Genomic DNA, 16,989 nt, shown 5'->3' on the forward strand with positions numbered 1-16,989 from the left:
ATGAGAGGGTCAGAGGGAGAAGCAGACTCCCTGCCGAGCAGGGAGCCCGATGTGGGACTCGATCCTGGGACTCCAGGATCATGACCTGAGCCGAAGGCAGTCGCTTAACCAACTGAGCCACCCAGGTGCCCCAAAAGAACATTTTTAAAAGAAAATCCCATTAGGGTGTGTGTGAAGGGGCATTGACCATTTGTTATATCTTGCATAGTCCTCCACCAGATATAATCACACATCCTGGAAAGTAAAGCCACTTTTGTTTTCATCCTTTTATAATAGTGGCTTAACTACTGTGACCATTGTGATAATAAACATCTTAGTCAAGTGGGTTTCAGAGGCCTGTTACTAAGATAGAAATCTCCTATTAAGACCACTGAGGTCTAGAAGTGCCATTTGACAATGTGTTTTTAACATGTTTTCATTATAATATGAGATGTTTATACCCTTGTCTTATAAGATATTAGAAATTGCATTGTATTATAGAGCTACTATAATTTAAATGACTGGTATAAAAATAGATTAATGGGTCAAAATAGAGAGCTTAGAAATAGATTTACTGTATGCATGTTTTTATGAAATTAATATATGATAAAGGAAATACTATAAACCAAAGATGAGTGTTTATTAAATTCAGTGAGAAAATTGGCTGTTTGTGAAAAGTAAATTCTCTGTACACCAAAATAAATTGAAAATTAATTTAAAACCTGAATTAAAAAACAGAAAGCATAAGAAATTTAAAATAAAAATTAAAAAATGAGTATTTGGTCTCTAGATGAAAACATTTTATCTAAACAAAAATAATAGAAAAAATTAAAAAGTGTTTTTTAGATTTTTATTATTTATTTATTTATTATTTATTTATGTATTTATTTTAGAGAAGGAGTGAAAGAGTGAGTGTGAGTCGGGGAGGGGGTGGATGGGGCAGAAGGAGAGGGAGAGAGATAGTCTTAAGCAGCCTCTACACCCAGCTCAGAGACTGATGCAGGGCTCAATTCCACAACCTTGAGATCATGACTTTAACTGAACTAAAGAATTGGATGCTCAACTGACTGAGCCACCCAGGTGCCCCTCGGTGTTTTTTTAAAGATAAATATATAACTTGAATTTTAGATATAATATAATTCAAAAGTGCATAACAAACTAGGGATATATTTGCAACAACAGAAAACCTTAGCAATTTTTCCTCATATATAAAGAATCCAATAAATTGATGAGAAAATCATAAAGTGCATTTAAAAAGTCAACAAAAGGAAAACCTGTTCACAGAGAGGAAATGCAAACAGAAACTAAATATATAAAAACAATTTTAACTGAGTAGTAACCTAAGAACTTGCAAAGGTTTATAAGTAAATTTTTATCCACAAAAATACAATTTCAATCTATTTTTATTCTTTTATAGACAATATTTTTTTTTTACTTGACTTTAAGGTTTGGCTTTTTCTTTAAAGTTTTGACATTTAAACAGTTTGCATCCAAATATGGGTCTTTTTTTCATTTACCAGGTTTGATACACTCTGATCCTTTACAGTTTGACAATGTGAGTCTTTCTTCAGCTCTGGGAATTTCTCTTTTAACTTTGACTATTTTCTTTTTTTTTATTTTTCTATATTTTCTTATAATAAAATGCCTTTTAGGCAGATGTTGAACTTTCCAGATGTCCTCCATGCCTCTTACCATACTTTCCTCTCTGTCTCTCTCCCTCTGTCTCTCTCTCTATGTATGTATTATACAAGAAAATATGTTAAGAAAGAATACCATCAGCATCTCCAGAAGAATTGAGGAATTCCTGGAACAAAAAAATGATTGAATGAAGTATGGTATGTAATGAACAGCTATATAAAAGCATTGGGAAGATCTCTATATACTGCTATGGAAGGATATCCAGGAGCTCTTGTTAAGCAAAAAAAAAAGGTGCACAAGAAATGTATGTAGTTTATTACCTTTTATTTAAGAAAGAAGGGAGGTAAATAGGTAGGTAGATACATATTTATGTACATTCACATGTGTGCTTATATTTTTAAATGTAGAGATAAACCAAAAATTAACAAAATTATTATCTAAAGTGTAGGAGGGATAATTGGGAGTTAGACTTTCTCTCTTAAGTATCTTTATTGTTTTGTAATTTGACTTTGGGGTTACATAAATGTTGTGTAAAGTCATAAAACAAAACTAAATAGAAATAAAAGACAAAGCTATTTCTAAATAAATGAAGCCAAAATGAAGCAAATGAACATGACTGTGTAAATAGATTAGTGACTTAACCACAGAAAACTATTTCAAGTTACTTTAAAACAGAGTAATTTCACTATATATGCCCAGTAGAATATAACATAAAGAAAAACTGTAAAATAAACAAAAAAAAAATGAAAGAAAAAGTTAACTGTATTAGTTACCATATTGTTACTAATAATATTGATATTGCTATTCTGAAATGAATACAACATAAGCAATCATGTTAATGACATTAGAAACCAAGATTTGCAGGGTAAGAGAAAAAATGCATAAGCTAAATCAAAGAAATAAAATTTGAAACCTTGTATTTTAACTTCAAGCCACTTATTACATAATATTCTTTTGCAAATCATTTTAGATTTAGTGCTATTTTTCCTCAACTGTTTTATTAATTTTTTTTTTTAATCTGGAGGGAAAGGCATTCTTTCATTTTTCTTTTCATAATGACTTGTAGGCATGATATGATACTTAGTACTGTAGCTACCAGAAATTGGTTTGTAACTCCTGCTGCTGCAGACTAAGAGCTGGACCGATTTTGAATAAGAATGAAAGAATTAAAAAATCTGACTTCAAAAAGAAGTTTTTCTTTAAAATCTTTGTAAAATGGGGGCACCTGGGAGGCACAGTCAGTTAAGAATCTGACTCTTGATTTCGCCTCAGGTCATGCATGATCTCAGGATTGTGAGATCGAGCCCCACGTCAGGCTCTGCACTAGGCATGGAGTCTGCTTAAGATTCTCTCTCTTCCTCTCCCCCTGCCCTCTCCCTCCTCCCCCTCCTCCTCTAAAAATAAATAAATAAATAAACAAACAAACAAACAAATAAATAAAATCTTTGTAAAATGGCTGTAAGACTGACTCATCCTTGGAAAGCATCATAACTGAGTGAGGTTTACATGGTTGCTGGCCCTCCCAGCCCCATACATTTCTGTAAGTTACCTCTGTGCCTTTGATTTCTCTCTGAATCTTATATGCACATTTGTTTTCTTACTCAAGAGAAAGAAAAACGTATTAAAAAAAAGAAAAATGTATTGAATAAATGAATAAACTTAATACATAAAATTATTAAATACTTCTTTAAAAAGGGTAACTTAGTCATTTATAGCATGTCAAGGATAAATTCAAAGAACTTCTTTTTTTTTCCGAAAGTGCTGTCTGGAGCCTATTGTGTAAATGTAGGTGTTTTGTAAAATAATCTTGAAATTGTACTTTGACATGTTTTTGGTCAGATTGCATCAGGCTTAATTTGTTTTTTTTTTTTTTTTTTAAAGATTTATTTATTTATTTATTTGAGAGAGAGAGAATGAGAGAGCAAGCACATGAGAGGGGGGAGGGTCAGAGGGAGAAGCAGACTCCCTGCCGAGCAGGGAGCCCGATGCGGGACTCGATCCAGGGACTCCAGGATCATGACCTGAGCCGAAGGCAGTCGCTTAACCAACTGAGCCACCCAGGCGCCCATGGCTTAATTTGTTTTGTTTTGTTTTTCATTTGAAAATGACTTTAGTATTGATTAATTCCATAATTGCCATATTCTGACATTAAGAGCTGTATATCAGCGCAGTAATATACTTTGGGGTATAGGCAGCTTCTTTGCTTCTTCTTTGTTTATCCTTGTCAATTAAGATTTCTTTTCTTGACTCAAAAATTCTTTGATGCTTTTAGCCAGAAATTAGTCTTATAAAGCTATTTTTGAGTATAGTTTATATGAAATAAAAATATTTGGCTTTAGTAATAACTTTTCCAAGCTGACCTCATTCTAGCAAGATATTTTTCAGTCCTTTTATTTTATTAGACTATGCACTTTTTCTGAAATATTTTGTAACACTTAACTTTATTGTATTTTTGCCATTTAAAAGGTTGGTGTAGTTGGTCTGTAATTAAGTTGCAAATTTAAAACCACTGTTAGTTTTGTAATTCAAAATATAGTTATTTTTGTCCTAGTACATGTCATTCCACCTGCGGCTATACATGGAATCCCATTGATCTTCTAGCTACAACTCATTTCTTCACAGTTCACAAATGAAGAATGTGAAATTCAGTGAATGCAGTTACTAGTCCTATTGGGGGATGAATCTCATTTCACCAAAATTAAATTGTATTTACTCTAAAATGATGATACAAGTTGATGATACACTCTGAAGTTGGAAGACCTCCTCACTCAAGACTCCAAACTGGCTTATTCAGCTAAATTCTAGGTTACTGCTCTTTACTTTATTCTCCACTAAGGGGTGTGATTTTTTAAATATTGAAAGATGACCATTCTAACTACTGGCAAATATCTCTGTTTTAGGAAGATATAACATGAAAAATTTTAAAAATATATATGAAGGAAGAGACTGGTTATCTCTTCCTATATTGTTTTGTTTATTCTCTTATGGCCTACAAATACATTTCTTTTTTTTTTTTTTAAAGATTTTATTTATTTCTCAGAGAGAGAGAAAGAGAAAGAGAGAGCACAAGCAGAGGGAGCGGCAGAGGGAGAAGCAGGCTCCCTGCAGAGCAGGGAGCCTGATGCGGGACTCGATCTCAGGATCCTGGGATCATGACCTGAGCCGAAGGCAGACGCTTAACGACTGAGCCACCCAGGTGTCCCTACAAATACATTTCTGGAGGTTTGCTTTCACGATGATTTTCATCAACAAATATTATTAAGAGATTTTTTTTCCATTTATATAATCCCTGTAATACTGTAAGTGTTTCAATCAGAGCACACTATGATAATCAGAAATCTAATTTCATTATAATAAAATATCAAACAAAAGGATTTTAGAAAAAATAAATTTAAGTTGACAATATCAGTAATAGCTCATGATGTATTTTCTCTTTAGAAACCACATTTTCAAGTTCTACCCACTGAAAAGAACTAGAAAAAACAACCAATGTAGTAGCAATGAGTCTCTTGAGCCTGGATTATGGTCTCTAAGTACCATTCATTTCCCATCCCCCTTCCTTACTAAAAGGTACCCAGGTTCCTAAAAGAAATGACTCACTACAAATCTGGGTAAGGAAATGTACAAGACCAGCTTGAAATACTTCTTCCTACCAGAAAATAAAGAGGCTATTAAAGATTCTAGGAGTCATAGGAATCAGAAATAAACTGGAAAGGGTTCCCACTGTCCAAGAATAAGACAATTCAAATATAAAAAAAAAAAAGTCACTGCAAAGGATTAAAACACAAAAATTTCAATATTCATACATTTATAGTAATTTTAAAAATTCATTGGTTATCTTTGCAGGGTGCTAAAAACCAACTCATTATTCTGATAACTTAGAAATAAGGAAAGAGGGCGCCTGGGTGGCTCAGTTGGTTAAGCGACTGCCTTCGGCTCAGGTCATGATCCTGGAGTCCCTGGATCGAGTCCCGCATCGGGCTCCCTGCTCGGCAGGGAGTCTGCTTCTCCCTCTGACCCTCCCCCCTCTCATGTGCTTGCTCTCTCTCATTCTCTCTCTCTCAAATAAATAAATAAAAAATCTTAAAAAAAAAAAAAAAAAAAAAAGAAATAAGGAAAGAGACACATATCTAGACTTCTTATATGAATATGACCTCAAGGCAACAAAATAATTGAAGCTAATAAATGCAGAAGGAATGGTAGATTAGAATATTGCCATTTTGCATTCCCTAATGAAATAATGAATCTAGGCTGAAATCATTTGTAACAAGGCTAGTGGGGAATCTCATAATGGATATAAGACTGACAAAACTTGATCCTATTGATAAATCTAAACATCACTAAAAGAGTAACAACCAGACATCATGTATCTCCTGATGGGATGGATGTCCTGGGAAGTGTACAGCATGACTTACATAATATTATTGCTGTACCTTCCCATCCCTACCACAAAAAGAAAATGATCCTCTTGAAGATAAATCTGACTGAGTTTCAGATCAAACTAACTGCTTAATAGAAAATACAAGGGCTAGAGAAATGTTACATGACACCAGGCGATAGCATAGATGTAGCAAAATCTTGATAACTATTGAATCTGGGAGATACATAGGTAGGTATTCATTGTACTACTCTTTCTACTTTTGAGTTTGTTTTAAAGTTTTAATAATAAAAATAAACCTTGCCAAAGGGCATAAAAGAACTTGAATAAATAAAAACATTCAAAATGTCTCTAATTGCATGTGAAGATTCAATATTGTAAAAATATAAATTCTACCCAAATTAGTTTCTATAGTCAATGAAAACCCAACCAAAATTCCACTCAGATTTTTTTAGAATTCTGCATGCTAATTTAAGTTTATCTGAAAAGACAATGTGAAAAAAATAGCCCAAAAATAAAATGTTGAAAATGAAGAAAAATGGGGGCACTCTTCCCATGGTAAATTGAACTTCGGTCCCAATTCATCTGTTCTTTTATCCATGCCTACTCATCCTTCTTTCTAAAGGTATAACATCCCCCTGTTGACCTTGAGTCTTACTTTGGCTAAAAAGGTGTTAGTCGAAGTGATGCAGGCAGGGGTTTGAAATGTGGTTGCACACTTGAGCGTATGCTCTTGCATTTCTGCTATCACCGTGAGAAAAACACGCCCTAGCAAGCCCACTAGTCACAGGAGGATGAAAGACACATGGAGCAGAGCATCTCTATAGCTGGGTGGTAAGGGGTAGGGCCTCTCTGGCTATTCTCACTCAAAGCAGAGCTGGCCAGTCCATCCCAGTCTACATTAGCCCAGCCACAGACAAGCCCCAGATCCATGAGATAACATACTTGTTGTTGTAGACCAGTGACATTTTCTGGTTCTTTCTTAAGTAGTATTACTGTGATTATAGCCAACTAAAACAAAGCTATAATGAAAACTGATTTTGACACAGTAATAGATAAATATATGCATAGAGCTAAGTGTATATTAGATCTTAGTAGATGATAAAGATGGCATTTAAAATCAACAGGTAATGATAATGATATATCTGATCAATAAATGATGTTTTGAAAACTGGCTATTCCTGTGGGAAAAAAATTTCGGTAAGTGACAAATAACCCACTGTTCTAGATACCCACCAGTTTGAACTGTTAGAAAGTGTGTGTGTGTGTGCGTGCGTGTGTGTGTGTGTGTGTGTGTGTGTGTATTTGTACATAAGTGTGGGGATTGGGAGCTATACCTCTCAAATCCATGGGAGCTGGTAGGAGGAGCTAGGTCTAAATAGCTCATAGAGTTAGGAGCACCAAGGACCCACTGACAACTTCTTGATACTAAGTGACCTCTGGCAAATTAAACTCAGGAGGAAAACAGATTCCACGTGGCGTCGTTGGTGAATGTGGCATGATACCTCCATCTGCTTTGCCCACAGCTCTGCCACTAGAGCAGACCTTCAACATGCCTTGTAAGAATTACCTTTCCAGGGTGACTAACAGGAGGTAAGTAATAAAGAAGAATTATCTCATTTATTTTACTATTCCTCTGGTGGGAATAATGGGCTAGTTTAAGAAACAACAACAACAACATTGTGGGCTGAGAATTTTGGGATTCACTTATAGGGCTGATTTCAGCCCCCTTGGAAATTACCACTCACCTCCCCCCACACAAAGTAAGAATTTATGACAAACATGTAAAAATGAATGCTGAGCCTATTGATTTTAGTATCTGTATAACTTCTTTGGGAGAAGGAAGGCTATTCATCACCACCTTGGCTGAAAATTTCCTTTTGCTTATTTACATGCTATTTTAAGGTTAAAGCAAGTCCCATTTCCAAAGTCATTAAAGTCAAGCTTCGCAAAGCGAACTCAGGGATCAAAGAAAACTACAGTGCTAAGAATGCTATCATATAAGTTCTCTCCAAAGAGACTGCCTACCAGCTTAAATCAGAATTTGGTTTTGTTTCTGATCCTTGGGAAGAAATAATAACTTGGTCCCTTCAAAAAGGCAAAATGTGTCACCTCTTTAGAGAAGGGAGACATTTTGAGTGAAGGGATTAGTACTAACTTTTACTTGCCTCCCCTTTCTATAAAAGCTGAGCATCACTGAAGAAAGAGGGAAGATATGTTGAGTGAAATTAATCATTCTTCAAGGGAATGGCTTCGCATGAAGAGCAAATGTGATTGGTGCCATCATGGTACCTTTTCCATCTCAAAGTAGAGCAGAGGGGGTGGTGAACCCCAGCAGGCTGTGTGTGCTATAGGCATGTTAGGAATCACTTCCCATCTCTGGGAGTTGGGAAATGGTAGAGCGCAGAAAAGAATGGCATTTCTAGAGTCTGTGTTTTGTGTTTTTCCTTTGGAAGGGTCCAAAGCCACTGTCTTCCTAAAATGGTTTAATACAGCCAATCTCAAGGCCCGCCTTTGCACCCATTAACTCTGGAATGAAATGAATCCAAGAAACACAGGCAAGGAGTTCCTCAACAATTGGGTCCATTTCATTCCTTGCAAACATATTGTATTACATTACAGCTCAGACCAGCTTGGGAAGTTTATTTGATTTTTGCTAATTTACTAGTTTTGCTGATTAAGGACTTTTCAGGTACTTAAATATCTTCAGAAGACAGACTATTATTCATAAAGCAATTCTACAAAGAACATGTCAGAGATTCTTTACTTAGTACATATCCTCAAAGGGAGCCTGTGCCCTTGTTCGCATGCTTATTATTATTTTTTTCTTTTTTGCAGAGAAAACTGTTGTTTGATCTTATAGCTATCAACCTGGTTTTATTTGTATTTATTTATTTATTTTTAACGGCAGGAATTTCTAATGTTGTAGAACATCATAGAAGCTTCCCAGCTGGCATCTACTTGTTTTTCTTATTACACTAGATAGGCTACCAATCTTGTGCAGGTTCTGATTTTAAAAATAAAAGAGCTTATCCTGACTGAATCAGAATATCCAAGTTTTAGCCCCAGCTTGTTTCCTCATTTTCTATATGACCTTGAGAAATTTATCTAACACCACAGAGTCTGTTTTCTCTCTTGAAATGTGAGGCTCATAATTCTCTCTCTGACTCTCAGAGTGATGGTCATCAATTCAATTCAGCACACATTCATTGAACATTAACTAGGTGCCTGGCACCATGCTAGGCTGAATGAGAGAAGAATCCTGCTTTCTGAAATACACAATGCAGAGAGATGCTGGCTTTGAGCATTCTTTGAAGAGTATAAACAACTACACAGAAGGAATCACACACTGCATGAATTGGCCGATGAATGTGATTCTGGACTAGACCCTCTCAACTCTGCTCCTTCCAGAGCATTTCCTGAACAGCTTTGGACCTTGACTCTGGGGTCATCTACATGCCATTGGAAAGAATGTCTACTGTGAGCTCTCTGAGCTCCCTTCTGATTGCAGTGCCATACTGAATAATACTAACTTGGTGTGAAAAGGATGAATTAACCTTGAATGTTTCAGACACTTGCAAGAGTGATATATGCTGTTTTATTAAATAGAAGTTTTAAATAAATAAGGGCTTAAAATTTTCACATAAGCTTTTTTAAGACTTCATAAAAATTCAATTAACCAACTATCTGATTGTTATTTTGTGCAAATACTATTCTAGGGGCTGGAGAGGGTACAAAGATAAGCCACTGACCCATCTCTCTCCACCCCCTGGCTAGGCCAGGTGACCCTATTATATATTCTTATTGTGCTGTGACTTATTTTAATACTTTTTACAATTGTAACTCAGGTTTATTAGTAATTCATTTGTGAAATCTTTGTGGAAGCTCTAGGAGGGCAAACATTATCTTTTTCACTGCCATATTCCCAGTGCCTAACTCAATGCTGACCCTTAACATTTGTGGATGAATAAGTAATATTGTCGTACTACCCATGAGTACACATGTTGTCATGGGGGGAGATATACCATCAATATTTGTGGATTGATGAATGGCTCTAGTCTGAGGGTATAAATTCTGGCCTGAGCACAAGGGTCTTCAAAAGAGAGGGGTATTGGTCATTGTTACCTGATGTATTACTCCATTCTGTACTGAAGGGTCTAAAAGACCATGTATAATTACAAAGCAAATAGTGTAGAAATTAATGTCATATAAAATACAAGCTGGTTGTATTTATTTATGGTCTATTAAAGGTATCAAGATATGGAAACACTGATTTTTTTACATCAAATTTAATTGATTTCTTTGTTTAAAGGAAAATACAAAAGTCACAGTGAATAAAAAGTTAGAAGTACCAGATGCTAATTTGGTGTCAGATGCTAAGAGAGAGAAATCCACATACACTTGTGCCCACAAATTCACTCCCACACATACCATATATGTTTTTGACTTTTTTCAAGATGGTAAGGTGTGAGATTACATTTACAACTTATCTGTGATGGTAGGTGTAGTGAGCCTAAAAAGTATTTACTTAGAATTATTAAATCAATGCAGTAAACATTTATTAAACATTAAGTATGTACCAGGCACCATGCTAGGGGCTGGGATACAAGGCTGAATGAGGTAAGGGGAAACCAGCAATGGGGAATGTGGGGGAAACAAATTAGGAAGAGAAGAAAGACCCCCTGAATATGATTGATGTCCAACCAAACAGAACAATCAAATACGGACCCAGAGTATTAGCACAGGTATGGGACAATCTTTCAGAATACACTATCTGGCACTAATGCTAGACTACCAATCTGGAACACTCTGAATTTAAACAAGGAAATATATTCCATAATCCAGACCTCCTGAGAGGTTAGAAAAATAAGAGGAATTCACAATAAATGCCCAACTCCTTCCTGCTACCTTTGTGGGTACAGTTTTCTTTCCAACACCAGAGAAGCCTGGTGACCCTATGGAATGGATTTGAAGCCTGGTTAGCACTATTAAATTAAAAAACTGACCAATAATTCTTGCTGCTTCCACCCCTGCCCTCACTAGTGTGGTATTGCTATTGATCCCCATTAATGATTTAGTGATTAAGGAGGATAAATTGCCTATGAATGCAAAGCAAGCTGAAGGGCTCCCAGGAACCCAGCTGAACATTCTTCTATCAATAAGTACTGTACATGCCTATAAAATTTTCAACCCAGTGTCCTAAGCCACCTTGGATTTCACTTCCACATCAAGTATGCAGTATTTTCAGCATCTTGCTCATCTTGCTCTATTTTGTCAACTTCTGATTTCCTCTGTTATTTTTTCTACTTGGGCAATGGCTCTCTTTTTACCTGCTATCCAATTGCCAGACCGTATCTCTGTGAGTCCCTTGTTATGAATTAGCATAACAGCTGTCAGGATACAGTGTACTGGGCTGTGTGTGGGGTCCATCCCACAGATCCTCTTTTGGATTTTATGCCTTAACTTCCGGGTGGGGAAAACCACACAGTGAATGAAGTGAGGAGGTGATGTCTTTCTCCTATTTCATAAACATTCTCTCGGAGATCTCTGTGAGCATTCCTAAAAAAGATTTCACTGTTTATTTTATTTTAGAGAGAGAGAGAGTGAGTGAGAGTGGGGGGAGGGGCAGAGGGAGAGGGAAAGAATCTCAAGCAGACTCTGCGCTGAGTTCAGAGCCCGATGCAGGGCTCAATCTCACAACTCTGAGATCATGACCTGAGCCGAAATCAAGAGTCAGACACTGAACTGACTGAGTCACCCAGGTGCCCCTCAGTGAGTATTAATATAAGAATATAAAAGGATCTTATCTTAAAAACTGGCACCAGAATTTTTCTGGAGGGAATGGTCTTGGAAAAGTGTGTAGTTCCCAAAAGTCTCACTGTTGGAGGAACCCAAACAGCAAAATAAAAAAGCTTGCTGAACTGCTCTGCATGAGAGAATAAAGACAGTCTGCTCCTAAGAGAGGATGCAAGAAGAGCATAGGAACAAGGAGGAATGAAAGGGTTTAGAGAAGAGGCAATAGGTGGGGAGAGACCGGGATTGGGTTTAGGGAGGAGTTGGTGAAATTTTAAGCAAAGTATACTCTCCTATGTTTTGTCATTATTTTTTTGTGATTATTATGTAAACCAGTGGTTCTCTAAGTGTGGTCCCTGACCAGCAGCATCGGCATCCGCTGGGAACTGGTTAGAAATGCAATTCTCAGGCTCTATCAGAGCTACTCAATCTGAGGGTGCTGCCCAGAAACACTTTCACAGGCCCTCCAGGCCATTCCGATGTGTTCCACGTTTGAGAAATGGAGTCAGTCTTGCCTCCTCTCACCCTCCACGCCAAATTGCAGCCAACGTCTAGCACATAGATGTTCTGTGTGACATTTTTTGATGTTTCAGAGGCATAACTGCTGTGAGCACTGGGAGAAATTGGATTCTGAGAGGTGGAGATGACCATGAAGATATGCCTGAGGAATTTGTAGAGAAGTTGGGACACTCATAGGCCAAAGAATTAGGGGGACTGTGGTGGTTTTCCCTGAGTTCTGGGGAGCAGGGAGGACCCACCTGCCATGTTCCTAGAATAAGCCCACTTCCCACCTCCAACTCTCAGTCCTTTTTTATCAAGCCTCCAACACTCCCCTCCTTGCTTCTGGTTCTCAACAGATGACTTTGCTTTTAACCTCACTGGGAAGAGGAGAATCACAAAATGGAAACAACCTTGTCCTCCTTCTACTGAATCTAGAAAAGCTGCACACTTCACCCATCTTCCACGTTGCTCTTGTCACAGTGGAAGGTGGACAGCCCTACCTATCAAGGGCTCTTCACCTGTTTCCTGAATTCCACCCACTCAAGGATTTCACTCCCTAAGTCAGTTCTTCTCAACCTTGGCTTTAAAAATCACCTGCAGACCTTTTTAAAAACCCTAAAGCCCAAGGGCACCTGGGTGGCTCAGTCAGTTGAGTCTGATTCTAGATTTCGGCTCAGGTCATGATCTCAGGGTGGTGAGCTCGAGCTCCGTGTCTGGTTCTGCACTAGATGTGGAGCCTGCTTCAGATTCTCTCTCTACCTCTCCATCTGCCCCTCCCCCTCACCCCGCTCACACACTCTCTCTCTCTCTAAAAAACAAAACAAAACAGACAAACCCTAAAGCCCAGGCTACACAGCAGATCAACCAGAATGTCTGAGACATAAGTAGTTAATACCCTGGGTGATTCTAATGTGCAGCCAAGGCTGTGGATCACTACCCTCTCTCTGGGAAGTAAACTCATCTTTTCCTGATTTGTCTCCATCTCCATAAAATTATGCCTACTCTAGTCTGTCTTTAAAAAATTCTTTGCCCTTCTTATCACCATCTCTGTTTTGCAGAAAGTCTTCTTGCAGAAGATGGCAATAGCTGCTATCTCCACGTTCTTACTTCCCATTACGCTGGAGCCCACGCCCATCTCTCTGGCTTCTGTCTCCATCACTGTGGTAAAGCAATCTTTCCAAGTTCCCCAGTGACTTCCATATTTCCACAGTTTATGGCCACTTTCTTTCCCTATCCTATTTAACTCATCAGCAGCATTCCAAAGAACCAGTTGCTGTCTTCTTGAATCAATCAATTATCCAGCTCTGTGACACCATGCTGTTCTGATTTCCTTTAACTCCTTCTCTGTCTCCTTCTCCTTTGTCTAGACTCTAATTGTTGATGATACTAAATCCGTGTTTGTTCTTTCTTTAAACTTCCCTGCTAGCTCCTGAAGGTGCCCGTATTTATATCCCAAGCTCAGCCATCTCCTTGGAGCTATAGATTCACTGATTCAAGTGGCTACTTGATGTTTTCACTTGGAGATCCTACAGATATCACCAAATTAACATTTCTAAATGTAATTCTTAGTTCCACTCCTAGATCTTCTCCTCCACTTCCCCCAGTCTTCCTAGCTCTGAAAATGGCACCACCACCAACCTACTTGGTCAGATAGCAGCTATCTAGAGTTATTCTTGACTCTTCCCTCTTCTTCACCTCCCATGATCAACCCCTCTGCAATATCTGATCTAAATCCAAAGTAGAGGGCGCCTGGGTGGCTCAGTTGGTTAAGCGACTGCCTTCGGCTCAGGTCATGATCCTGGAGTCCCGGGATCGAGTCCCGCATCGGGCTCCCTGCTCGGCAGGGAGTCTGCTTCTCCCTCTGACCCTCCCCCCTCTCGTGTGCTGTCTCTCTCATTCTCTCTCTCTCAAATAAATAAATAAAATCTTTAAAAAAAAAAAATAAAAAAAAAAATAAATCCAAAGTAGATCTCCAATTCATCCCCTCCTCCTCATCTCCACTGCCACCACCATAGTCCTGTCCATCTTCTTTGTCCTGGGCCACAGCTTCCAAACTGATCTATCTAGTTTTATTCTCACCTTTGTCCATTCAGTGATACTTAGGGGAGGGCCCTCTGCTCCCTTTCTGTAATGCAGCATCGAGTGCCAGGGCCATGTTTTCTCTACACTAGGCGACTCCTTCTGAACAGGGAAACCTGCAAGCTGCTCAATGGATACAACTGAAGACCAAGGCAGGGATCAGGTAGTAGAAAGACTATCCACCTCCTGAATGATTCTCCTATAAACTCAATGTCAGGCAACATCACTAACCATTTTTACCTCTGGAAAACTGGAAACATAAGTTGAAATGCATGTAGACACGTACCCCATGATATGTGATATAATCCTTTTTTGGGATTATACCAAATTTGGGGTAAACCATATCATTTTATAAATCCCTTAGAGTGCTGGATAGTTACATGAAATTATATGATTTTCTTTTTGTAATGCAAAGAAAGTCAATAAAGAATTCCTAGTTTATTTATTTTATAAATATGAATTTTTAAAATACAATTTTTTACAATAGGCCATGTCCTAAGCACTCCTCTGTTTCATTCCTTTGCTAATTCTTTCTCTATTAGACCTCCAAATGCTGGTGTTCCTTAGGGCTTGATCCTATATCTTCTTTCCTCTCTATATTTTCTACCTAGGTTCAGATGACTCCCAAGTTTACAACCCTGATTCTCCTCTCCAGATTCACAAAGCAGAATACCTACTTGTCATTTCTGCTTAGGTATCCACAGTTATCTCCAACTTAACATTTTTAAAATCATAGTGTGTCTCTACATCTTCATTCCCTTCAGTCTTTCCCACCTCTGTAAATAGCACCACATCGCCTCAGTCACAGAATGCTTTATATCTGGTTGACAAGATTATTGTACACAGGAGTGCACTTTGAATAGCACATGGCCCCATTAACATCTCCTATTACCATCAACCTTGGACATCTGTCTCAGAGATAGGATTATCAGGTACAAGATGATGGGGCGGTGAGTGGGGAGTATAGGATTAGCTCCGTGCCATCTGCCAACACCACTAGAACTGATAATTCAAAGAAAAGGTCAGTAGGATCCAGGTCTATGTTATATATGAGTAGACAACGTTGTTGTTCACTTATTATCAACATGTAAGTGCAGCTCAATCCTGATTCAGATGCAACTCTCACGAGGAATGGACATTCAAAATCAGCAAAAAAATATAGACTCATTTTGGAAGAGAGTGGAGAGCAATACACAGGAAGTAAGATGATGTGAGACATCTTCTGTCCTATGTCAGCTTTTATAAGTTTCATTACCTTATTTTTTAAGATCTAAAAGTGCACCCTCTTCCATTAATGCTGTTGCAATGTTTGCTTCTGCCTCTGGAACTGAAAATCAGCTCCATACCAAGTATGGAAGCAGTGGGCTGATAAAGAAGGGCAGAGATGGGGATGAGGGAAAAATACTATGTGTGACTAAGTTTTTAAATTGAATTGAGAGAAATCCTAGGACTTGACCTATTTTATTTGAATATAAATAGATTAAGCTTCTGTAACAGACAGAAAGGAAGACTCAGAATAGCAGTAGAGATTAAGTTTTATTATGTTAAACTAAAGTTACATGTTTGTACATCCAGAGTTATGGCTTATGAAATTTGCACCCACTCGGCATATACACAAATTTATGGGATTCTTTCAACATCCAGGCTTTCTGCTCTTGAATTAGGGAGGATAGGATCAACTTTATCCTATTTTTCTGAAACCAGATTATAGAACCTAAAAGTCTTGAAAGCCCATTTTGTTTACAGAGTAATAACATACACAGAAGTGACACCATTAACACCTAGCTCCACAATTAACTAATTGTGCAACTTCAGGCATTCGTCCATTATTTCCTGGAATGAATTGTATAGCAGCATTAACTTACTATCCACAGGCTTTGTCCTCATATACATTAAGGACAAATTTCATATTTTTTTTTCTGTCTTTCAACCATGGGAAACAGTGTATATAGAAAAGGGACATATCTTCTAGAGTAATTCTGCTATCCCTCCAAAAAGAGATGCATTAGAAAAATATGAACTATTTTTTTTTTTAATGAGAAAAATGTTTGCTTCTTACCTTCACACCAAGGATTGAAGAGAATGTACGTGTCCGTTTCTGGGTTTCGGCTGGTGCGGAGTATGCCGTAGGGGGTCCAGACAGCAACATACATACGGAATTTCCCCACAATGCACTCCGGAGAAGACTGGATGGATAGCCGGACAGACCTGTCCTCTCTCATGACAACCTTGGCCCCCCACTTGCCTCTCTGCAGCTCCGGGACAACAGGAACTGGAATGTAGGTTCCCTTGTTCTCCTGAGGGTAGCGACCTTTGAGAAGAAAGAAGTGTCGAGTTGATTTCACAAACCATTTTTGTTCTCACTCTGTCATCTTGTAGCTGAAGGTTAAAATAATTAATTAGACCTGAAATCGTTAAGACTTGGGTTTGAATTTCATTTCTGCTACCGTGTTGCTACGTGACATTAGTTGATTTTTTTCTTTGAAGCTCAGATTTGTCATGTCTAGATTAAAAAAGAAAGAATAACAATACTTACAGGAATGTTCATTGGTTAGTTAATGAATTCAAATAAGATGTAGAAATCATAATCTGGGATGCAAAAACAAAATGGAGCTTATAGG

At 37.8% G+C, this 16,989-nt stretch overlaps 1 protein-coding gene across 1 annotated transcript in view; it reads right to left on the minus strand.

Moving 5' to 3' along the window:
• F13A1 (coagulation factor XIII A chain) overlaps positions 1-16,989 on the minus strand; it is a 163,111-nt gene that overhangs the window by 97,663 nt on the left and 48,459 nt on the right. The window contains exon 4 of the mRNA XM_032424940.1: positions 16,428-16,679. Coding sequence (XP_032280831.1) covers positions 16,428-16,679 — 252 coding nt within the window. The remainder of the gene's footprint in view (positions 1-16,427; positions 16,680-16,989) is intronic.

The sequence above is a fragment of the Phoca vitulina genome, unplaced genomic scaffold (assembly GCF_004348235.1).
Source record: "Phoca vitulina isolate PV1807 unplaced genomic scaffold, GSC_HSeal_1.0 scaffold31, whole genome shotgun sequence".
NCBI classification, from domain to species: Eukaryota; Metazoa; Chordata; class Mammalia; order Carnivora; family Phocidae; genus Phoca; species Phoca vitulina.